Source organism: Acomys russatus, chromosome 4 (assembly GCF_903995435.1).
Source record: "Acomys russatus chromosome 4, mAcoRus1.1, whole genome shotgun sequence".
Lineage (NCBI taxonomy): Eukaryota > Metazoa > Chordata > Mammalia > Rodentia > Muridae > Acomys > Acomys russatus.
Window position 1 is genome coordinate 55263591 of NC_067140.1, and position 25769 is coordinate 55289359.

Below are 25769 nucleotides of genomic sequence, written 5' to 3' on the forward strand. Positions count from 1 at the left end.
TTTTCAGCTAAAATCTGAAAGATGAATAGGAGTATAAAAAATTAAAAAAGAGAAACCAGGCATAGCTCACACCTCTAGTCCCATCACTTGAAAAGCTGAAGCAGGCCAGGTGGTGGTGGCACACGCCTTTAATCCCAGCAATCGAGAGGCAGAGGCAGGCAGATCTCTCTGAGTTCGAGGCCAGCCTAGTCTACAACGTGAGTCCAGGACGGCCAAGGCTACACAGAGAAACCCTGTCTTGGAAAGCTAAAAAGAAAAAGAAGAAAAGTTGAGGCAGGAGGGTTGTTGTGAGTGTGAGGCCAAACTGTACTACAGAGTGAAATGGTTTATTTAAAACATATACATAGATACATATACACAGAACAACAGCCTATTGAGAATTAATACATGTAGAAAATCCTTATTTGGAAACAAATATACCAACTACATGGGTTTGAGGATAAAGACGAAGTAAAATAGAGAACAAAAAGGAATGTGATGTAAAATAAAGCTAGATTTGTGATTAGGGCTAGACATAGGATAGCCTCATAAGGAGCTCTAAATATTTTCATGAACAGTGAGCCAGCCATGTGTATATTAAGTACTAATGGTGGTATAGGGCTTGGGTTTGAAAAGATAAAATGTAAATGCCAGCTGGTTGTCATAGTGCACATCTGTAATGTCAAACATTATTAAGCCTGAGTTAGAGTCTGTGCAATGAGTTCCCAACCAGCCTTAGCTACACACTGAAACCCTAACTCAAGGGGGTGGGTGTTTTTGAGGTAAAAATTAAGCTTAGAATAGGCATAGTAACAATGCCTTTAATCCCAGTCTTTAGAAGGTAAAGAGAGGAGAGTCAAGGGTCATCATCAGCTTACTCAGTGAGGCCAGCTTGAACTACATGCTATTTCAAAAGGAAAAAAAATTAAATGCTAACTTGAGACAAACTGGGCATGGTGACACACCTGTAATCCTAGTTACCTGGGAGACTTTGGCAAGAAGATCACAAGTTTATGGCTGGCCTGAGCCGTGTCTGAGCAAGACCCTGTCTCAGAAGCTCTAGAGAAGGGCTACAAAACTTGCTGCACAAGCTTGCTGACTTGAGTTTCCGATCTTTGGAACCCATGATGGGAGGAAAGAACTGACTCCAAAAGTTGTCTTCTGACCTCTGGCGCTCACTCACACTCACACATATGCAAACATATCCTCACACTCACACCCACAAACAATAGTAATAAATGAATTAGTTTCTTTTTGTTTTTTTGCTTTTTTTTTTTTTTTTTTTTAAAGATACAGTTTCTCTGTGTGTAGGCTTGCCTGTCCTGGACTCACTCTGTAGACCAGGTTGGCCTTGAACTCAGAGATCCACCTAATTCTGCCTCCCAAGTGCTGGGGTTAAATGTGTGTGCCAACACCACCGAGCAAATGAATAATTTTTTAAGTACAAAATGAGATCACTGTCATTGGCTCAAAGTTTACTTATCTGTTACCAGAAGTCTATAAAATTGTAATTCAGGACTTTATTGGCAGTAAGAAGTTATTTGTGAAATATTCCCAATACTTCATTCTGAGCTATCTATTTCTCTCGTATTTAATGAATTACTTTTGACTGGAGTTTCTCTATTGCTTCATCTTTACCTTAGAAACTAAGAATTTGGAGAACGAAGAGAAAGATGATCCTATGGAAGAATGGGGTTCTGAAGTGAGAGACGCAGAGAGAGGTAACTGACTCAGCTGAGGAGAAAAGTCCTGAGAGACAAGCACTATCGAGTTCATTTACATGTTAGATGAGATTGGGTCAGAAGTTTCAGTAAACGAAATGATTTTTGTAGCAACTTTCTACTGGTATCCTTTTTATGCTTGGTTTGTTTTGTTTTTCACAGAACTGGAACAGCTGAAAGCTGAAGAGGAGGCGCTTCAAAGGTTAGCTGACCATGTATGAAGTTGCCAGATATGATGAGTCATGATTTAATCTCTGTGCGTCTTAGGTTCAACTGGTCCACATGGGGAGCTTTCAGATGGCAGATTAGGAAGTAAAACACTGCTATGGGAAAGAGTACACACACATACACACACACACACACACGTGCAGGGGAGGCACAGGTTAGAACGATGGCTCAGGCTCAGTGGTTAAGAGAACTTGTTCTTGCAAAGGACCTAGGTTTTTTGAAGAAAGTGTGAAAGCGGAAGTTCAAGCCGGGCGTGATAGTGCACACCTTTAATCCCAGCACTTGGGAGGCAGAGGCAGGTGGATCTCTATGAGTTTGAAACCACTCTGGTCTACAAAGTGAGTCCAGGGCAGTGAAGGCTACACAGAGAAACCCTGTCTTGAAAAATTAAAAAAAAAAACAAAACCACGAGGGAGCTGGGCGTGGTGGCACACGCCTTTAATCCCAGCACTCGGGAGGCAGAGGCAGGTGGATTGCTGTGAGTTCGAGGCCAGCCTGGTCTACAAAGCGAGTCCGGGACAGCCAAGGCTATACAGAGAGACACTGTCTCGAAAAACCAAAAACCAAAACAAAACAAAACACAAGGGGTTGGAGAGATGGCTTAGTGGTTAAGAGGGCTGGCTGTTCTTTCAAAGGTCTCGAGTTCAATTTCTAGCACCCACATGGTGGATCACAACCGTGTATAATATGATCTGATGCCTTCTTCTGGCATGTAGGTGTACATGCAAATAGAGCATTCATATATTAAATACATAAATAAATCTTTAAAACACACACACATACGGCCAGGTTGACCAGGAGCTCAAGTAGATCCACCTGCCTCTGCCTCCCCAAGGGCTGGGATTACAGGTGTGTACCACCATGCCCAGCTGCTAAATAACATCTTACCTCCAGAGATGTACAAGAAACATGAGCCTTTTATTTGTTTATTTATTTTGTTTATTTATATGAGGCTTTAATTCCATTATGAATTAGATCCTGGAAGACATGTCAGCCAATGATTTTTTTGGGGGATAATTAATATTTTATAAGGCAGTCGTCTAAGGCAATATTTCTTATATTTGAAGTATTAAAGAAAATCAAGAATTTAACTATATATTACCTTTGTATGAGACTTTTATGTTTTATTTTTATAATAAAAATAAAGATAATTATGTTTTAAGAACATAGGACCCCAAAGATATCTTCTTGGGTCTGAAATTAAGTGACAATAATATATACTGTTTCTAATGAGACCTATATTAATTTTTAAAATTATCTCATTGACAGCTATCTTACTCTTAACTCATCATAAAACATTTAGTGTATAGTTTATATGTGTATGTGCACATGCACCTGCATGTATGTGGAAGTCAGATCTCTACCTTTTTTTCTCTTTCTTTTTTCTCTTCTTTCTTTTTTATTTCAGTCTAGAACTCATATGTAACCCTATCAGACTTGGAACTTACTGTGTAGATGAGATAGGCTTTGAACCCATGAAGATCATCTTGCCTCTACCATCAATGCTGGGTTCAAAGATGTGTACCACCGTGGCCATCATCTACCTTAGCTTTTAAGACAAAGTCTGTCATTGAACCCAGAGTTCACCAAATGGTCAGGAAGCACCAGGGTTCATCTGTCTGACAGATCTGTCCCCAACACTGTTACAGACATGCACGGCATAGCTTTGCCTTTACTTGGTGCCAGGGATTCAAATTCAGGCCCTTATGCTTTCATGGGGAAACTTTTTTCATTGACTGTGTCATCTCCCCATCCCCAAAACGTTTTGTTACTATGCTGAACTCACTAACAAATACTTTGTTTTTCTGTGAATACCTGATTTTATTTGCAGGAAGCTCATAGAAGTAGAGACACAGAAAGTGCAGACCCTTGCTCAGATAGAATCTACAAAAGAACAAACAACTAAAACTGAAGAATTACTGGATCAGTTGAGGTAAGAAAAAAACAGGTGTCATTCAGTTTCTGTTCTGTCCTGTACCTTATATATTGCTCTAGATTTTTAGAGGACGTTGGGGTGTATTACTGTTGTTTTGAATTAGGCTTTCCCTATGTTGCCAAGGCTGGCCTAGAATTTCTGGGTCCAAGTGATTGTCATGCCTCAGCTTCTCAAAATACCCACACTCCCACCACCACAGCACCCGGAAATTTCAACAGGCTTTAAATACCTACAGTTGTGTTTTCTTTCCTTCCTAAAGTTCCTCATGTTGTGTGATCACCCCAACCATAAAATTATTTCATTATTACATCATAACTATACTTTTGCTACTGTTACGAATTGCAATGTAAATGTCTGTGTTTCACAGTGGTCTTAGGCAGCTTCTGTGGTCATTTGCCCCTCAAAGGTTGAACTCTGCTAAATTATACTATGGTACAGCCTGCCCACCCCACCCACCTCAAACTCAGAGATCTGACTGTCTCTGCCTTCCTGAGTGCTGGGATTAAAGGAGTGTGCCACCATGCTTAGCTGCCTTTTTAAAAAAGTCAGTGTTCTTCAAAACTAAAGTAAAAACATTTAGGGCCACGGGTTAAGTTTTAAATAAAGTATTTTCGGCACTGGAGAGCTGGTTCAGTGGTTAAGTGTACTGCTCTTGCAGGAGACCCAGTTCACTTCCTAGCACCTACATAGTGGCTCACAACTCCACTATAACTTCAGTCCTAGAGTATCCAATGCATTGTGTGACCTCAGCAGGCTCCTGCACTGCATGCATATGGTACACACACATACACTCAGGCACATACATACACATAAAATAAAATAAGATGAATATTTTAAAATGTCTTTAATACTTTTTATCAAAAAGGCCCCCCTCTCCCCCAGTATGTGACTCAAGATTGAGTCCTGATTTCTTTTAAACACATAGATTGAATCAAGTGTGGTTGAATAATGCCAGCACTTAGGACTTAGAGGCTGTATGTTCTTGATCAGCCTCGTCTGCATAGTAAGTTCTAGGCCAATTAGGGGTACACAGCAAAAATTTGACAAACACAAACAACAACAACAACAACAACAACAAACCCCAAGCAAACATAAAGCACAAGATTGTGCAGTCATGTATTTCTTGAGGGTTTTGTGTTGTTTTTCCTTACAAGGTCTTTAATGCTTCCAATGATGATCAGTCTCCATATGTCCACGTGCGCGCGCGCACACACAGGTATATATTAACATATATATGTATGGAATGTTTCACAAATTTTTGTGTTATCCTTGCATAAGGGTCAGACCACTCTTCTTTATATTGTCTTTATTTTGCTATGTGCATTGCCAAAGTACGTGTATTTTAAAACAACATCTCACTGTGTAACACATGTCAGCCTAAAACTCAGGGTGATCTGCCTGCTTCAGCCTCCCAAGGCTAGGGTTGAAAGTGTGTGCCCTCCCCATATCTGGCCATTCAAATTATTTAAATTAAAATATTATTTCCCAATCCAATGGGGAACAAAAGCAGTAGCTGTTATTAGTACTATCCAAATGGTACCAGGAGTTCTCCATTTGGCTTGATTCCCAGCGTTGGGAAGGAAGGAAGGAAGGTTAAACTTACTTAGTTTTCTTGTTTATCCTCTAGTCTGACTGAGTGGGATGTCATTGAATGGAGTGATGATCAAGCTGTATTTACCTTCCTTTATGACTCAGTAGAACTCATCATCACCTTTGGAGAGCCAGGAGGTAAGTACCAAAGAGAAATGAATGGCCTCACACTCCACAGATAAAAATCTGCTATTATAATAGTAACTACTGACAAAATGATAATGCTGCTAAGAATCTTAGAAGGGCAAGTTACTTTAGTGATAATAGTTTCGGGAATTCTGCTAGAGATTGAACCCAGGGACTCCTGCATGCTGTGTTTATGCTCTACTGCTATCCCAGCATGAAAGACTTTTTATGTTATTGAACAAAGAATACAGTAGAGCTGAGCGTGGGAGAATGGCTGGGCAGGATCATCTGCTAAATGGTGAAACCCTGTCTCAGAAGACAAAAACAAACAGTAAGAATAAAAGTGCAGCTGGTGTTGAGTTCTTTTAGATATATTCTATCCAAATAATGTTCTTTTCCCCTCGTGTGTGTGTGTGTGTGGGGTGTGTGTGTGTGTGTGTGTGTGTGTGTGTGTGTGTGTTTTAGAGATTAGACATTATCAGAAACAACTTAGGACCTGAGGATGTAGCTCAGTGGTACTTGTTAAATGCCAAGGCCTTGCATTCAATCCTAACACACACTCTCTCTCTCTCTCTCTCTCTCTCTCTCACACACACACACACACACACACACACCTTGCCATGACCTAGGCAACTCTTTTTTTTTTTTAAGGGGACAGTGGGGGTTTTGAGACACGGTTTCTCTGTGTACCCTGGCTGTCCTAGACTCGCTTTGTAGACCAGGCTGGCTTTGAACTCATGGAGATCCACCAGCCTCTCTGCCTCCCAGAATGCTAGAATCACAGGTGTGCACCACCACACCTGACTTATGGGTGTTGTTCTTGATTGATTTTATTTTTGTGCTTAGTAAGTGAAGTCTTGGCCTATAGATATAGCTCAGTGGTAAAGCAATTGCCCTGGTGTACTCAAGGCCTCTGGGTCCATCTGGAGCACTGTGGGGAGAAAGGGGAAAAAGTAATCCCCTTACAGGTTCTCTGCGTACACCTATCCCAGAGTAGCTAGAAATCTCTAGATACTACATATAGTCACTATACAGGATATGGCATGAGCATGTCTTTTTTTTTTTAAGTTTGACTTTTAATGTATGTATGTTTTTCATCATGTGTGTATATGAATGTGTGTGTGGGCACCCACAGGGGCCAGAAGAGGCCACTAAATCCCCTGAAGCTGGAATCAGAAGAGATTGTGAGACTGAAGTGGGTGTTGGGAACCAAATTGAGCTGTCTCTCTAACCCTCACATGTGTGTTTCTTGTGCCATCTGTCATTCCTAATATATGGTAAATACTTAATAAAACATTCAACAAGAAGAATCAGAATTTGAGACGCAGAAAATATCTTAGAGTCTAGAGGAATTAGCATCTGTCCTAACCACAGAATCTTTAATAACTAGAATTGGTGAATGAGCAGCTCTTCTGGCTATCTGAAGTCATTATAGCAATGCTGAGAGCGTTGGTCATTTCCACTGCATTTGTTTAGAGATAGCAAATATGGAGGAGTTCGAGCCACTTTCCGTATGAGGGTTAATTTGATGTTTTACTTGTTTGAGACAAGGTCTTGAAATGTATACTAAGCTGGCCCCAAAATTCTCAGAGCTCTACCTGCCTCTGCCTCCTGAATGCTGGGATTAAAGGCATGCACTTAGAAAGACATGATCTTTGCATAGAAGTTATAGTTGAGGGAAGAACTCAACATATTTTTCAGTTGTAAAAATATATTCTCTGGGTTCTGATATGACCCAGGACCCAGATAGTGTTGGCTTTTTCCTCCTTCCATGTTGTATTTTTATTTCCCCAAGAAATTGGGGATGGAGGTTGAGTGGGAGTCAGGGGTTGTTATTTGGTTTATCAAGACAAGCTCTCTGTGTGGCAGTGGCTATACTAAAATTCATCTGTAACGCAGGGCATGGTGATGCACACCTTTAGTCCTAGCACTTGGAAGGCAGGGGCATTTGAATCTCTGAGTTCCACGACAGCTAGGGCTATTACACAGAGACTCTTTATCTCAAAACAAAAACCCAAAACAACAACAACACCTCACTCTGTAGACCAGGCTAGGCTCAGACTCAGATTTGCCTGACTACTTCCAGAGTACTAGGATCAACGACATGTGCCACCACACCTGCCTCATAAATTGGATTTTTATAACCAAGTCTGAAGGCAGGCATGGTAGAACATGCCTTTAATCCTAGCACTCAAGAGGTAGAGACAGAGGGTCTCTGTGAGTTTAAGGCCAGCCTGCTATATGAGTTCCAGGACAGCCAGAGGTACATAGAAAGAACCTGTCTTTAAAAAAAAAAAAAAAAGAACGGAACTAGATAATCATCCTGAGTGAGGTAATCCAGCCCCAAAAAGACATGCATGGTATATAGTCATTTATAAGTGGATATTAGCCCAACATAGATGTCCTCTGAGAGATTCCCCTCAGCAGGAGATCAGGACAAATACTGAGACTCAAAGCATGACTCTTGGTTAAGAGCTGCAAGTTGTATGGAAGAGATAGAGGATGGAAAGGAGGTGGATGGTCAGGGTTAGAAGCTCCGCAAGGCTGGTGGATCTGGATCCAGGCGGGCCTGCGCAAACTAATGCACCAACCAAGGACATTGCAAGCAAAGAACCTAGACTTCCCCCTCCCCCTGCCCCCCTTCTCCCCCCCGGCCCCCCCCCATTCAGATGTAGCCAATGGACAGCTCATTCTCCACATGGAGAAGAGGAGGGAAGAGCAGGGGACTGCCTCTGACAGGAACTCTGGAGCCTGCGATCTGATTACTGCCCCTTAATGGAGAGGCCTCATGGGAACACAGAGGAAGGGGATGCAGGCTATCCAGATGACACCTGATAGGCTGTGGTCAGATGGTGGGGAAGGAGGACCCCACTGGTCAGAGGTCTGAGGGAGGGAGGGCGGGAACAGGAAGATAAGAGCGAGGGAATTACAATTGAGATGTAATGTAAATAAATAATAATAATAGTGAAGAACAAAATTGAAGATACACCCTAGTCTAAAGTTTCTTTAAAAAGGAGAAAAAGTGGGCTGGAAGTTGGCTCAGCAGTTAAGGGCACTGACTGCTCTTTTAGAGGTCCAGAGTTCAATTCCCAGCAACCACATGGTGGCTCACAACCGTCTATAATGTGATCTGATGCCCTCTTCTGACCTGCAGGTCTGTATGCAGGCAGAGCACTGTAGACATAATAATAAATAAATAAAACTTTAAAAGGGGGGGGGGGGTGAACCAGACATAGGGAAGCAGAGGCAGGCAGATCGCTGTGAGTTCAAGGCCAGACTGGTCTACAAAGCGAGTCCAGGACAGCCAAGGCTACACAGAGAAACCCTGTCTCGGAAAAAAAAAAAAAAGAAAAGAAGAAAATATTTATGACTGGGAATATAGCTCTGTTCCTAGAATGCTTGTCTAGTATTCATGAAAGCCCTGGGTTCAGTCCCCAGAACTACATAAACCAGGTATGATAATATGTGCCTATAATTCAGGTGATGAAATGAGCGCAAGAGAATCTAAACTCCAGGGCTAACCTCAGCTACATATGATTTTGAGGCCAGCATAGGCTATGTAAGATCCTGCCAAGATAGGGGTAGGGGGAAGAGGCAGTGAGAGAGGAGAGAAAGAAAAACCTCTTTTTCTGATTCTCTTTAGTTGGCCTCCCTTTCTTGGACAAGGCTTACAGGAAGATTAATGAGCTCAAATTTCAGTCTCTGTTAGATGGTAAGTTTGAAACATTTCAACCTCTAAATTTTGTTGGTAACTTTTAGGTATAATAATTTGTCCTTAAAATGTGCTTTAGACATAAAACTGCTTGAATAGTATTCTAAATATTGAGTAAATTTTAAAAGGAATAATTCTGATACTTGTAGATATCAAACAGTGATTAATAATAGTTATTTCTATATTTGAAATTAGCACTATATATACTTAGTCCATACCACTCACTTATATTACTTCTATCAGCGCTCTGAGTAGATATTTTCTGTCTTATTAGTTAAGAAATACAGATGCTTACAATTACTTAGAAAGTAAAGAAAGCCTAGATTTGAACTCAGAAATGTGTTCCATTTAAATGTATGCTTTCACAAAACATGGCTATATATGTTCAGGCGTAAAGCCTTATAGAATGCTAGATATAACCACAATATATTTTTTGAAAATAAAAAAATAAATACTTAGACATCTAGTTTGAAAATAGTTCTAGCTTATGTAATATAATATTCATATCTTAATAAAATACATGAATAAATAATACCCTTATTTTGACTTTTTGCCCTTCAGAAGATAAAGCTCCTCCCTCCTCCCTTTTGGTTCATAAGCTTATTTTTAAATACATTGAGGAGCAGGAGTCTTGGAAGAAGAAATGCACAACACAGCATCAAGTACCTCAGGTAAAGTCTGGTGAAGCATTTAAAGAAAATCTTGCACTATTTGTCCCAAATAGCAGATGAAGTTTTACCTATATAATAGTATCCTAAAATTATAAATATATTCAGTCGTTTAACATTGTGGGGATTATAATAGCCATTAAGCATCAAAAAGTTTGCTTTCTTTTTCCTTTTTTTCTTTTCTTTCTTCTTTTTTTTCCTAATTTGTTTGTATGTGGCTGTCCGAACTCATTCTGTAGACTAGGCTGGCCTTAAACTCAGAAATCCACCTGTCTCTGCATTCTGAGTGCTTGGTTTAAAGGCATGTAGTGGTTTTCCTTTTTAGTTAACATTTTTTTAGCTCACATTCAAAATAATGTGGATGTTGTTTCATGATTTTGTTTTGAGACAGGGTCTCAGTAGCCTCATCTGATTTATCAAAGATAACCATGAACTTTTTTGTTGTTGTTTTTGTTTTTCGAGACAGGGTTTCTCTGTATAGTCCTTGCTGTCCTGGACTAGCTTTGCAGACCAGGCTGGCTTTAAACTCACAATGATCCACCCGCCTGCCTCTGCCTCCCAAGTGCTGGGATTAAAGGCATGCGCTACCACTGCCCAGCTTAAACATGAACTTTTTATTATTAATTCTTTTTTTGAGACAGGGTTTCTCTGTATAGCATTGGGTATCTTGGACTCACTCTGTAGCTTAGGCTGGCCTCGATCTCACAGAGATCTACTTACTTCTGCCTCCCGAGTGCTAGGATTAAAGGCATGTGCCACCACGAACAACTTATTAACTTTTTGTTTATTTGTTTTGTTGTTTTATGTTTTTTTAATAATTTATTTACTTTTATTTTATGTGCATTGGTGTTTTGTCTGCATGTTGGTCTGTGTGAGGATGTCAGATCTTGGAATCACAGACAGTTGTGAGCTGCCATGTGGGTGCTGGGAACTGAACCCGGGTCCTCTGAAAAAGCACTCAGTGCTCCCAACCACCGAACCATCTCTCTAGCCCCCAGTTTTTTGTATTTTTGAGACAGTGTTTCTCTGTGTCACCTTGGCTGTCCTGGACTTGCTTTGTAGACCAGGCTGGCCTCAAACTCACAGAAATCTGCCTACCTCTGCATCCCAGAGTGCTGGAATTAGTATATGAGTGCTTTATCTGCATGTACACCTGTATGCCAGAAGAGGGCATCAGATCACATTATAGATGGCTATGAGCAACCATGTGGGTGCTGGGAATTGTACTCAGGACCTCTGGAAGAGAAGTCAGTGATCTTAACCTCTAAGCCATTTCTCCAGCCCCAACCATGAACTTTTGATCTACCGGCCTTCACTGCTGCCCATGTGCCAGGATTGCGGCCGTGCACTACCCTGACTCATTTATACAGTGCTGGGGATCAAATCCTGGGCTTTTGCATGCTATGCTCAGGCTCTTTATTTTTGTTTTATTTATTTATTTTTTATGGTTTTTTGAGACAGGGTTTCTCTGTGTAGCCTTGACTGTCCCGGACTCACTTTGTTGATCAGGCTGGCCTGGAACTCACAGCGATCCGCCTGCCTCTGCCTCCTGAGTGCTGGGATTAAAGGCGTGCGCCACCACGCCTGGCTGTTTATTTTTGTTTTAAAGATTTATTTTATGTATACAGGTGTTTTGCCTGCATATATGTCTGTGTACCATATGTATTGATTACCTGAAGAGGCCAGAAGAGGACATCAGATTCCCCTCACGATCGCTGGCCCTCATGTTGGTGCTAGGATTCGAACCAGGTCCTCTGAAAATATAGCCAGTCCCTTTAACTATTCTCCAGCCACAAGGCCTGAACTCCTAACTGAGCCTCATTCCTAAACTCCAAAAGACGGTGTTTTGGTATGATATTTTCATACACACACACACTCACAAAGTCATTTCTTTTTCTAGATGCTTCAAGAACTCTCACTTGTAGTGAACCGTTGCAGGCTTCTTGGAGAGGAGATTGAATTTTTAAAGAGATGGGGGCCAAATTATAGCCTAATGGATATAAATGTGAATAATACTAAGTGAGTATTTTCAGTTCCCTGCATCTGTTGTAATAAAGTATTATAAGCTGAGTGGCTTAAATAGCGGAAGCCTAACTTACTTAATGTTCTGGAGGCTACAAGTCTGAGGTCATTTTAGTAGGGGTGATGTGATCATGAGCCTAGCATTTGATGACATTCCAGACCTTTGAGAGACCCTGCCTAAAACAAAAGGTGGAAGGTGCCTAAGGATCATTCCCTAAGATGTTGACCTCCACACATACTGAGCATGTGCATACCTGTATACTCTCTCTCTCCTCTGAGCAAGTAACTATTACATCTTACTCCGAATGATTTACCTTCTTTTCTATTTGATAAGGACAAAAAAATAATAGCCACCTAAGTTTCTTATGCAAGTACAAAAGAAAATATCTTTGTGTCTTAAACTATATTGGTTTTATCTTTTTAATTGTGGGTTTTGTCTTTCACAGATTGGCACTTTTATTCTCCAGTTCTGCAGCATTTGCAAAGTTTGAGATAACTTTGTCTTTCTCAGCCCATTATCCCTTGGTCCCGCTACCATTCACCGTTCAAAATCACCTTGGGAACACTGGGTAGGTAAACATCCAGCTCAGTGAGAGTTCCAGTTACTTTTTGTACTCTTCTTACTTCATTCCAATGTCCCTTGAAAGTGTCAGCAAATACATTAAGAGATAAGTATCACTTCTTTCTGATTTCCTCTTCCAGGATTTGTTTTTTAGAGTGGTCTTATTACTGTCACAGTGAATGCTGGAATCCAATCTTTTAAGATAGCTTCAGTTTTTCTTTCTTTTGTTTTTCTTTTTGCTTTGTTTTTCTTTCTTTCTTTCTTTCTTTTTTAAAGATTTATTTATCATGTTTATAGTGTTCTGCCTACATGTACTCCTGCACACCAGAAGAGGACACCAGTTCTCATTATAGATGATTGTGAGCCACTATGTGTTTGCTGGGAATTAAACTCAGGACCTTTGGAAGAGCAGCTAGTGCTCTTAATCTCTGAGCCATCTCTCCAGCTCTCTTTGTTTTGTTTTTCAAAACAGGGTTTCTCTGTGTAAAAGCCCTGGCTGTTTTAGAACTCACTCTGTAGACCATGCTGGCCTCAGAGCTCTGCCTGCCACTGCCTCCAGCCTGATCTACAGAGTGAGACTAAGTTAGTCAAGGCTACACCATGAAACTGTGTCTCAAAACCCAAAACAAAAACAAAACAAAAAAAGATATCTGGAACCTGAAAGTCACTTGCCAGCCAGTCTAGCCAATCAGCAAAAGACCTGTCTCAAAAAATAAGTTGGAGAACAGCTAAGGAAGACAAACTTTGTCTATACACACACACACACGTACGTACAGGTGGTGCACATGCACCTAGACAAAAGCATGGTGGTGGAAGTAGAGTAGAGACTAGAGAGATGGCACAGTAGTTAAGGATGCTTGCTGTTCCTCCAGAAGTCCTGCGTTTAATTCCTATCACCCATATAGGGCAGCCTACAACCACCAACAATTCCAACTCCAGCAGGACTCAATGCCCTCTTCTGGCTTGCTCCAGTTCCTGCCCTCTCATGTGCACATTCCGATACACACAGATATACATAGTTAAAAATAAAATAAATCTTTTTTTTTTTTTTTTTTTAATCAATTAGGGGGTTTGGAGATACAGCCAAGTAGCAGGGTCCAAGACAAAGCAAGTCCAGGACAGTCAGGGGCTACGCAGAGAAACCTGTCTCCAGGAAAAAGAAAGAAAGAAAGAAAGAAAGAAAGAAAGATATGAAAAAAAAAGAAAAAAAAAAGAAAGATATGAAGCCAGGTGTGGTGGCGCACGCCTTTAATCCCAGCACTCGGGAGGCAGAGGCAGGCGAATCGCTGTGAGTTATAGGCCAGCCTGGTCTACAAAGTGAGTCCAGGATGGCCAAGGCTACACAGAGAAACCCTGTCTCAAAAAAAAAAACAAAAAAGAAAGAAAGATACAGCCAAGTGATAGAGTGCTTACCTAGCCTCTACAAGAGCCCAAGTTTAATCTCTACGCAAACAACAAAAGCAACCAGGTCAGGATACTTTGCAGTTATATATAGAATTGGTTATTTGGCTTTATTTTAGAATACAGTTTCTAAGTTCTGCTTATTTCTAGTAATATCCATTTGTACTTCTTAAGAACTTAAGAGAATGTACCCAAGGACATGAGTACACAGGAAAAGTAATTAGTACCTTTTGTCTTTTCCAGCCACGATGAAATTGCTGCCGTTATCTCCAAAGTGCCCTTGGGAGACAACTACCTGAAGACTATAGTTAAGCAAATTTACCAAGATCTTCTTAAGGACTGAAACTTTTGCTATAAGACTCTCAGATCACAGCTGTCACAGCTAAGGAAAAATGTGTTCACCCCAGCATAGAGCCGAACTCTTGTAACCTCAGGACTTAGGTGAGAGAAGATTACAAGATCAAGGCTTGTCTGGACTGTCTATGAGACCTGGTCAAAAAATAGACAAATAGAAAAAGTACTTAAATGATGCTTCAAAGTCACTATTGTCTTAACATATAAAACTTGAAAATTTCCTCCTGATGATATCATAGTTAATTTGTATCATTAGTTTTAAAATACCTTGTTAAAAAAATGAGGTCTCAAATAACATGTTATCAACTCATTTACTCTTAAACCCAAGGTTAAGTAATTGAACAGGTGAGAAATTTCCCCAATGTAGCTCAGTGATAGAGCATTTATCTTGTTTATGTGAAGCCCTAGGTTTAATATCCCCTCCCCAAAAAAGTGCTCTTTGCCTTAATACAAGCTCTAAGGAGTAACTTTTAAGAGGAGATAGGACTACTAACACAAAGATTAATCATTTCCTCCTATTTAGAGCTGTGTATTTATGGCTTTTGCCTAGCACATATGTCTAGAGCAGAAACATGTCTGTCAGCTTGTGTTGGTACATACTGTTGACCCCAGCTACTCAGAAGCCTGAAACAGGAGGATCACTGGACCTCCTGACTTCAAGACCAGCATGGTCAACGTAGTGAGTGAAATTTGTCTCAATAAAAACAAAAGAACATATCTATCCACAGACTTCTCAGCCTTCTCCATTTCAGAGGTGCTGTAAAGAGAAAGCAGAAACAGCGCTATTGGAATGTTTGTCATCTTTTGTTGAGAGTCTTGTTATTTTCTTTACAGTGTTTATTAGTGATATCTTAAGTATGTTCTTTGTAAGAAAATTTCATTCATTTTGTTTTGATAAATTATGTAAATATTTGAATTTTTATATTTGTGATATATGTTGTAAATTCAATCTTTTTTTTAATTAAATAGTGACAACATCACATTGCATCACTAGTTTCTCACAATCAGAAAAAGAATTAGTGCTACCAGGGCACATTGGTGCATGCCTGTAATTCCAGCACTCAGAGAGGCAGAGGCAGGCTCTGTGAGTTCACGGCCAGCCTGGTCTACAAGTTCAGGACATCCAGGCTACACAGAGAAACCCTGTCTCCAGAAAAAACACCAAAAATATGAAACTATTGCTTCCTGAGGCCACATTTTTCTCATATACAAAAAACAGTCTATGAATTGTTTAATAAATGAGCAGCATCATCTCTGAAGTCGATGAGTGGGAAAGGACTTTCCCCGAATGCTAGTCAAATCCTAATCATGGCAACTTTTGTTTCTTTTATATTTAATTTTAAACTATGTTTGCATTTTATAATTTCTTAAATTTTTACTTTTTATATCAGTATAAAGTCCTTTTAGTCCCACAAATGTTGTTATATTACATTTTTGCTAGTTTTCACTTCTCTTCTATACATCAAAAGATCAAACACTCTCTTTCAAAAATCAACACAAAAATTTTTTGACTTAAAATTTAAGCCCTAGATAGCCATAAAAAAACGTATAAAGTCATCAGTATAGTCTGTTTCCCATGAAGTTTAATTTATTCTTCTTACTGGGTTATTTTTTCTTATATGTCTAAAAACTAGAGGGTTTTTCTATTGTTGTTGTTTTGTTTTTGTTTTTGTTCTCAAGACAGGGTTTCTCTGTGTAGCCCTGGCTGTCCTGGACTCACTTTGTAGGCCAGGCTGGCCTCGAACTCACAGCGATTCACCTGCCTCTGCCTCCCGAGTACTGGGATCACAGGCATGTGCCACCACGCCCAGCTGAGGGGTGTTTTGTTTTTGTTTTGTTTTAATATATATATTTTAAACTTGAACAACTGCTCCAAGAATGATTTGGCTTACAATGATGGTATCTGGTTTCTTGGCTTTAGATTATATATAATTATGTTTATATAGGTGTTTGTGCTTCCTTATGTGCATACTTATGGCGATTTTTATATTTTCTAAGTTTTTCTTTTATTCATTTTGAATGCATTATTAAAGTCCATTGATTACTTGAAATCCTTTATAATTAGTATCTCTATTAAGATTATTTTAGGGCTGGAGAGATGGCTCAGCAGTTAAGAGCACTGTTCTTCCAGAGGTCCTGAATTCAATTCCAAGCAGCCACATGGTGGCTCACAACCATTTACACTGAGATCTGATGCCCTCTTCTGGCATGCAGGTGTACATGCAGATATAGCACTCATAGATAAAATAAACAAATCTTTAAAAAGAGAAAAAGATTATTTTATAGTGGAGCTGGAGAGGTGGCTGGAGAGTTAGGAACACTTGCTGCGTGTGCTTGGTGCCTTTAATCTCAGTACTGAGGAAGGAGAAGCAGGTGAATCTCTGAGTTCAAGGACAACCTGGTCTACAGAATAAGTTCTAGGACAGCCAGGACTACACAGAGAAACCTCATCCCAGAGAGAAAACAGAACATTTGCTGCTCTTACAGAGTTACTTCCCAGTACCCATATGGTACCTCACAACTGTCTGTAACTCTATATCTAGGATATCCCATGCCCTCTTCTGGCCCCCATGAGCACTGGGTATGCACAAGGCACACATGCATACATCAGGCAAAATCCTCATACACAGGAGGCAAAAGTCCTTTTTTTTTTTTTTTTTTTTTTTTTTATGGTTTTTTGAGACAGGGTTTCTCTGTGTAGCCTTGACTGTCCCAGACTCACTTTGTAGACCAGGCTGGCCTCGAACTCACAGCGATCCACCTGCCTCTGCCTCCCGAGTGCTGGGATTAAAGGCGTGCGCCACCACGCCCGGCAAGTCCTTTTTAAGAAGGGTATTTTCACCCTTGTCAGTGGTACATGCCTTTAATCCTAGCACTCAGGAGGCAGAGGCAGAGGCAGAGGCAGGTTGATCCCTGGTAGAGGAATTTTAATCCAGCAACAGACTGCTCTGGCAAGGGATCACATTCAAAGCCCTTCTATATGATCTGGCTGAAATGCAGAGCCATGCCCTGTATTACAGTATAACTGGCTGGAATACAGATATACCCTTAGTTCACACCTTTAATCCCTATCAATGAGGGTAAGGTTTGTAGAAGGAAGCAACCATGTTTGAAAGTGACAGCTAATTGAGGGCCAGACAATGTGACAAATCAAAGAAAGAGTTGACAGAATGAGTCAGAAATAGGATACACCCAATGCTCCTGAGAACAGATAGGAAAGAGAGGCTATTTAAGAGAAGAAAGAGAGCAGGACAATTGGTGGAGACAGTACAGTAGAGTTCAAGAGTACAGTACAGTGCAGTTGAGTTGATGCAGTTCAGTTCATAGAGTTCAGAGGCAATTTTTCCAAGCAGAGCAACTCAGTGAGAAGCCAATTTGAAGCAGTCAGATTGGAGAGGAGTTTAAGCAAGAAGAGCTGAGTTAAACCAGCCAGCCAGAGAAAGAGTTAGGGTGAGGTTATTCAGTAGTAAGTCTCAAAAGCTGAAAACATTCTAGGCCTAGGTTAGCAGACAGAGGCTAGAAGCTGAAGTCTTCAAGGTCTGGGCTTGCAGAAGATTAGATTGTACGGACGCTAGATGCTTACAGCTGTAAAGGCCTAGGGATAGTTGGATAGAAACACTCTAGGCTTAACCCAAGCCATGTTTTTGTAAAGCTTGGGTACAGCTCTCATCCCATCCTCTGGGGAAATAAAAACAACGTTTACATCTCTGAATTCAAGACACCAGCCTCATCTACAGAATAGAGTTCCAGGATAACTAGGGCTACACAGAGAAACCGTATTTCAAAAAACAAGACAAACAAGCAAACAAAAAAAAAAAAACATGTGTTTTTGTCGGAGGTTGGTATGGTGCTATATATTTTGATACTAATTACTGGCTCCTAAGATCTAGTTGCTTCCCTCATGAGCACACTCTCATGTACCCCAAGTATTGCTGTGGAACCTTGCCTCCCTGGTTGGCCGAATAAAGGGCCTACACACATACCTGGGCAGCGCAGAAGAAAGGGGCTGAGTGAAAGTTCAAGAGTCGTTTGCTTGTTTGTTTGTTTGTTTGTTTGTTTGTTTTGAGGGGGGAGAAAGATCTTAGGAAGGAGAAGCAGACAGGTACCACAGGAGGAAGAAGGAAGAGGATTGCCATGGAGGAGGAAAGAGCCAGGCTAAGAGGAAAAAACCGCCCGGCTTTTGTTTTTGTTTTTTGGAGACAGGATTTCCCTGTGTAGCCTTGGCTGTCCTGGACTCGGCTTTATAGACCAGGCTGGCCTCAAGCTCATAGTGACCCACCTGCCTCTACCTCCTGAGTGCTGGGATTGCATCTGTGTGCCACTACCGCCCGGTTTACACAAACTTATTTTTGAGGGGTTTGGTTTGGTTTGGTTGTTGTTGTGGAGTGGGTTTTTTTGTTGTTGTTGTCTTTTGCGTTTTGTGGAGGTTTGGGTTTTTTTTTTTTTTTTTTTTTTTTTTTTTTTTTTTTTTTTTTTTTTTTCTTTCGGTTTGTTGGTTGGTTGGTTGACTCAATCTATGCAGTCCTTGCTGTACTGGAACTCACAGAGATCTGCTTGCCTCTGCCTCCAGATAGCTGGGATTAAAGGTATGCACCACCAAACCTGGCTCTGATTGTTTTTGTTTGTTTGTTTGTTTTGTTTTTGTTTTTTCCGTTTTAGAAACAGGGTTTCTTTGTGTAGCTCTTGCTTTCCTGGAGGGATTTTTTTTTTTTTTTTTTTTTTTTTGACACAGGATTTCACAGTGTCCTCTAGCTACCCTCTAGCTAGCCAGGAACTCACAGATATCTTCCTGTTCTGCCTCCTGGAGTGCTGAGATTAAAGATGTGCACCATTACATCTAGCTTTTTCCATGATTATTAGTTTTCATGACTCTTTCATTTCTTCATTGATTCATTTGTGTGTGTGTGTGTGTGTCAGAGGGAGGAAAGGAAGGAGGGGGAGAGACAGCACAAGTGCCATGGACTACATGTTGTGACATACATATGGAAGTCAGAGAGCAACCTCTGGAATTGGTGGTCCCTGCCTTCTGCCTTTTTTATGACAGAGGGTTTCGTATTTTGTTTTTCCTTTTTCTGCTGCGTGTGCCAGAGCAGTGGCCTGAGAGGTTCTAGGAGCTTTGCCCTCTGTTTCCCATCTATGTAGGCATGCTCACAACATCTATCTAGCATTTATGTGGGCTCTGTGGGTAGTTTTCACCCACTGAGGCAAATCCCCAGCTTAGACTGCTTTGGTTTTTGTTTGCTTGGTGGTTTTGAGATAGGTTTTTACTATGTGTTCCTCGCTGGCCTAAAACTATATGTGGACTATGCTGGCCTCAAACTCAAGAGAACCTCTGCCTCCAGAATACTTCCTACCCGTAATCCTAGCACTTGAAATGTGAAGACAGGTAGTCAGGAGTTCAGCGTACAACTACATACCAAATTGGAGGACAGCCTGGGCTGCATGAGATCCTATCTCAAAAACAGAGTCTGAGCAAATGCTCAGCCAGCATGCACAAAGCCCTGGGTTAGATCCTAAGTATTTGCCTAAACTTACTGTGGTGGTGCACACCTGGAATCCCAGCACTCATGAAGTAGAATCCAGAATATTAAAAAGTTCAAGGTCATGCTTGGCAATATAGCAAGTTTGGGCTACATGAGACTAAAAGCAAACAAACAAAAATATCCTCAAACCTATAATCACAGTGGCTATAGTTTTTATTGTCATTCAGTCACCTTGTCAAGTTCTTCCATGCCATAGACAGGCGCCTACAAGCTGTTATTTGAGCAACATATGGATATTGCCAAACAAATTAGAGAACAAATGTGAAAAGGTTTGTGTTGACCCAGAATTCCTAGTAAAAAAAAATTGAAAGGCCAAGCATAGTGATGCACATCTTTAATTTCAACATTCTAGACCCGAGGTTCTCAACCTGTGGGTCTCAACTCCCTTGTGTGGGGGTCAAATGACCTATATTCTGCATATCAGATATTTACATTATGGTGAATCACAGTAGCAAAAGTACACTTATGAATTAACAATGAAATAATTTTATGTTTGGGAGTCACCACAACATGAGGAACTGTATTAAAAGGGACACAGCATTAGGAAGGTTGATAACCAGTACTTTAGAGGCAGAGATAGGTAGTCTCTGTGAATATGAGGCCAGCCTGGTCTATACAGTGGGTTCCAGACCAGTTGGGGCTCTATAGTCAGAGTCTGACTCAAAAACAAAGAGAATCAAATACTATAGGATAGAGATGCAGCTCAGTGGCAAAGCCTGACACACACAAAGCTCCAGGCTCTATCCCCAGTACCACAAAACAACAAAACTACTGTGTAATGTAAAAATTTCCTCTGAAAATATGTGCTGGGCACAGTGGTATATACACTAGTTCTAGCACTCAGGAGACAGAAGCGGAGAGATCTCTGAGTTTGAGTTCAACCTGTTCACATACCAAGTTCTAGGCCAGCCACGGCTACATAGTGACACCCTGTCTAAAAAAAAGAAAGAATGCAGGCAAATACTGTGCTTGTGAACCTCTTCCAGAGGCCCTCAGGCCAGAATGGTAGTTCACTAAAAGGAAGGGCAATGGGAGACATTATAATTCTCACTGTGTTAGTTACTGAGGAGGATGAAGATCTTATGGGGTGGAAACACTCACAATTGCTTCCCTGATGGCTAAAGTTCCAGGCAAATGGGGCCACTATGTATGGTCCTCCTGTTGGACTGCAGATTTATTTGTCCTCACTAACATATACTTGGGTTTCGGAAGATGTTAGGGCCAGTTGTGACTTGATTCCTGACAGCCTTGGGAGCATCAGGGACAATAGACATCCAAGGATGGATATGGCAGTATAGTGATACAGGTATAAAGATTGCTCCAAATAGTATGGTGTGCACATTTCTCCCCTAGAGTTGGCTATTCATCCAACCTTTTGAGTAACCAGATGTGGAATGTGAAGATGCAGTAGCTTTGAGCCTGATCTGAGAGCCCAGTAGATAGAAAAGCAAGAGCACAAATGTGGCCACCCTCTCTGATGCCAGGGCAGGCCTCGCAGTATGAATGAGCCCTTGGAGTGGGCTCCAGAGCTGATAGAGAGTGAAATACTGCCTCCCATCAAGTTCACCGAACTCAGCATCCCTCTTATAAGGAAGCAATGGCTAGAAGCAATGGGATCCTTCCATGTGTGTTGGACCTTGCTGTTTCTTTCATTTCCACAATTGTGGGAAAGACTAAGCTTTGTCACTGGTGGAAGCAGTCTTGGAGGGCTTTACCCTTGGGCACCCCATGAATACCTTGTGACAGACTGAGTGGAGCCATCCTGGGCCTGGAATTCAGGAAGCAGACCTGGGGACCCCACCTGGACTGTTGTTTTTCTAATTGACCCTCAATGGGAGAAGGACACTGCCCTTCACACGTGACTCAGGCAGGTGGGGAGGAGAGAACAACAGGTTGAGAGCAGGTGGGGAGGAGAAAACAACAGGTTGAGGCCAGGCTTGAGTACATGTGGATCAGTGAACAGGCTGGACAAGCACTCAGGCCAAAGACACCTAAGGACCTGTCCCGTGGAACAGATACCGGAAGGTTCACTCTTTTTTCTCTTTAACCTTTTTTCCTTCTTGTGTAAACTAGTTGGATTATATAATAAAGTTTAATTGTTAAGAAACAGAGCCTACACACAATTGCAATATAGCTGAGGTTAGCCTCAAACTAAGCTCTTCCTAACCAGTGTTGGGACAACAAGCAGGAACCAGCACATTCTACTCAACATTTATACATACATACATACATACATACGTGTGTGTGTGTGTGTGTGTGTGTGTGTGTGTGTGCACCCCTGTGGTTTTTCAAGGTAGGATTTCTCTTTGTAGCCTTGGTTGGTCTGGACTCTGTAGACCAGGCTGGCCTTGAACTCACACAGATCCTCCTGCCTATACCTCCAGAGTGCTGGGATTAAAGGCGTGTGCCACCACGCCCAGTGAACATTGATTGTTTAATGCTTTATATGTATATCTTTGATAGGTTTGGAACATTTTTAACCATAATGTATAACGAACTAGAACCTAAATGTTTTTCCATGTTGTAACTATATTGACAGAAATGATTTGTGCCTCTTCTCATGGCTATCAGACTATTAAATCAACAAGGCCATCAAAATTGAAATTTCCCTAGGAGTCTCATGCTAGTAAAAGGAAAAGCCCAACTAGAGAGGCTGGAGGGGGTGGGGAAGTGGTATTGTTTCTCTTATAAAGAGTTTTTACACAATTTTGACAACTTGTCAGACCACCCCACCAGAAAGACTGGGATTTAGACAAAAATGGGTCAATGATGGGTGGAACTAACATCCTAATCAGGACATCTTTGTTATGCATATCTTTTGCCTTCTAATTAAACAAAAGTTCCTGTCAGCATCCCAAAGATGGACTTGAGAGTTTACTGGATGTCTTTGTTCCTGTTTCGTATGTGATTGCATTAAATCTCCCTTTTCTGTTTTTCACAATTGCATTTTTTAAATGAAATTCTTTTTTTAAGATTTTTTAAAAAATTATGTATACAATACTCGGCCTGGGGCTGGAGAGATGGCTCAGAGGTTAAGAGCACTGTCTGTTCTTCCAAAGGTCCTGAGTTCAATTCCCAGCACCCACATGGTGCCTCACAACCATCTATAATGTGATCTGGTGCCCTCTTCTGGAGTGCAGGTGCACATGCAGGCAAAACATTGTATACATAATAATAAATAAAATCTTAAAAAAAAAAAAAAATACTCGGCCTGGTTTGCACCTGCAGGGCAGAAGAGGGCATCAGATCACATTATAGATGGTTGTGAGCCACCACGTGGTTGCTGCAACTTGAACTCAGAACCTCTGGAAGAGCAGTCTGTGCTCTTAACCACTGAGCCATCTTTCCAGCTTCACAATTACATTTTTAATTGGCCCACTGACATCACAGACAGCTATGCAAGCCGGCAAAATGGCTGAGCAGGTAGAGTGCTTGCCCTCTCCCTCACCCTCCAGCAGGCCGTGCTGAGATACCAGAAGAACTAAAATTGGATTTCAGGATTATCAGGGTAAAGGTTAAGAAACAGGCCTACAGGAGATAATCTTGCCAGCTGCAAAGAAGAGCCCCACTAGAGATAGCGTTGCCTAGTCACTGACCTGAAGGGTCCCACTGGAGATAGAGTTGATAAGAGACCCAGTTTTATGGCCACATTCCTTCCTGTCCACCAGAAATAGGGTTAATAAGAAATAGATACTTTCCTGGACAAAGTAGTGAACAAAGAGAACAAAGAAAGCTAAGCCATGGGCGGTCTCGGCGCCGTTTTCTGTAGCCTCTCACCTTTAGACATTAGACCTCTTTATGTTACTCGACCAATAGATGATTGCCAGGCTAGGACACCCTGCTTTGGGGTGCTGGGAGGGATAAGAACCTATCAATTTACCCTCAGCTCAGAAATCGAGGCCAGAAATGTGGATACCGCTGTGTTGGTGACTGGCCAGAACCCTGCTAGAGTCCTCATGTGTATTGCATTGGTATAGAGTCCTCGTGGTCTTTTGGGGTGGTCTTGTGATCTGGGTAAAGCAGTGGTGGTGCATTCCTGTAATCTCAACACTCTGGTAGGCAGAGGCAGGTGGATCTCTGAGTTTGAGGCCAGCCTGGTCTACATATTGAGTTCAGGACAGCCAAGGCTACCCAGAGAAACCTTGTCTTGAAAAACAAAAACAAACAAACAAACAAAAATAAATGTTTGCCCCCAAGCCTATTGACCTGAGTCAAATCTTTGGGGCCCACAAAGTAGGAAGAAGGAACCAACTTTGGTAACTTTTACTCTGATCTGCACAAATGTGTTGTCACATGCTGATTTCAGTGCCCTGAGATATGGTTACCACCCATGTGCTTTGCTATGAATGTTGAACCAACTCCTGTATCCATGTGGTGTAAGGAATGTTCCCCAATTATCCTTTATTGGTTAATAAAGATGCTGAGGCCTGTGAATGGGCAGAAGAGAGCTAGGCAGACTTTAGGTTCCCTGGCTTGCAGTCCAGAGACAATGAAACATGAAGAGGAGAGGGAGGGGAAGATATAGCAGGAGAGGCCTGAGGCTGCAGCTGGATAGGATGAATTAGAGGCAGGAGGTCAAGGGAATCCTCCCATGGGGACAGACTGAGGGAGCAGAAGCCACCTAGGAGTCATCAGATCGTCAAGTTATTGGATTTTATATGGATTTTAAGTACAGTATGATTAGAATAGCTCTGAATCTGCCCAGCATAGTGCCTACAGCTTAATAATAAATCATAGTCTCTCAGTGCCAATCATTGGAGAACTAGCTGGTTAAAGAAAACTGCTACTGTAATAATTGTCTGTATTAATTTATACAGAATAATTCATTATACATAAATGCACCATGATGCGTACACCAAATATGTTGTGAGGTATCCCTTGGAAAAGACTACTGGGACAGATTCAAACCAACAGAAAGTATTAGCCAGGCAGCAACTACAGTGGGTGTTCAGCATCACCCAAGTACAACCCTGAGCCTTTCTCAGGGTGGGCTTTTAGCACGCACACATACACATACACACACCACATTTTGGGTTGACACACCTGAATGAGACAAAAAGCAAAATTGGTATATTTAGGGACTTTCTCAGAATTATGGACATTGAGGGATTAGGTGGTCTTTGGTTTTTTGTTGTTGTTACTTGTTATTTGTTTTGTGCAGGTGTTGCTGCCTATATGTTGGTTTCCAAGGCCTAAATGGAACTTCCATCATGGTATCAGTTGTGCTAAGGCCTGGGACCTTGTTACAGTAGTAAAAAGATGGCTAGCTATGCAACTATCCTAGCACAATTAATAAGATTTTGCCACCAATGACTTGTAATGCCTTGGTTATTATATACTAAATTGTTAGTACTTGTGTCTATTTCAATTTGTGGGAGGCAGAACAATGAACCCTCAAGAATGTCTACATTGTAACCCCTGGAATGTAATATTATTCTATTTGGTCATACAGATTTTGCAAAATATTAGCTCGGTAAGTAGGGTGTTAAACCCAGCATTCAGGAGGCTAAGCACATAGGATTGTTTCCTAGGCTACATACTACTTTCAAAAAACAAAACCAAAAAATCCCAACAGTTTCTTCAGAGAAAAGATTACATTCCTGCTGACTTAATTCTGTTTTGATTAGAGCTTGGTTCTCTGGGATCTCAGGTCATTTGACTGCAGGTGTTGGTCAGATGAGTGCTTACCTAGCTTCATGAACAAAGTTTGATCCTAAATACCACACACACCAGTCACAGTGGTGAGTACCCAGTAAGCCCAACATGTAGAAGGATCGAGATTTCCAAGTAATCTTCAGCTACATCGCAAATTTGAGGCCAGCCACAGTCACTAAGATTGCAGTTATGAATATTCATGAATTGACTCTTTACTGTTAAGAACTTGTCATCTTTTTTTCCAAGTTCTTTTTTGTTTTTGAAAAAAGAAA

At 41.2% G+C, this 25769-nt stretch overlaps 1 protein-coding gene across 1 annotated transcript in view; it reads left to right on the forward strand.

Moving 5' to 3' along the window:
• LOC127188039 (kinetochore scaffold 1-like) overlaps window positions 1-14556 on the forward strand; it is a 45439-nt gene extending 30883 nt beyond the window's left edge. The window contains exons 11-19 of the mRNA XM_051144397.1: window positions 1623-1700; window positions 1863-1902; window positions 3760-3861; window positions 5492-5592; window positions 9224-9292; window positions 9854-9963; window positions 11861-11979; window positions 12429-12551; window positions 14189-14556. Of these exons, the coding sequence (XP_051000354.1) occupies window positions 1623-1700; window positions 1863-1902; window positions 3760-3861; window positions 5492-5592; window positions 9224-9292; window positions 9854-9963; window positions 11861-11979; window positions 12429-12551; window positions 14189-14288 (842 nt within the window). The 3' untranslated portion in view covers window positions 14289-14556. The remainder of the gene's footprint in view (window positions 1-1622; window positions 1701-1862; window positions 1903-3759; window positions 3862-5491; window positions 5593-9223; window positions 9293-9853; window positions 9964-11860; window positions 11980-12428; window positions 12552-14188) is intronic.
• The last annotated feature ends 11213 nt before the right edge of the window (window positions 14557-25769 follow it).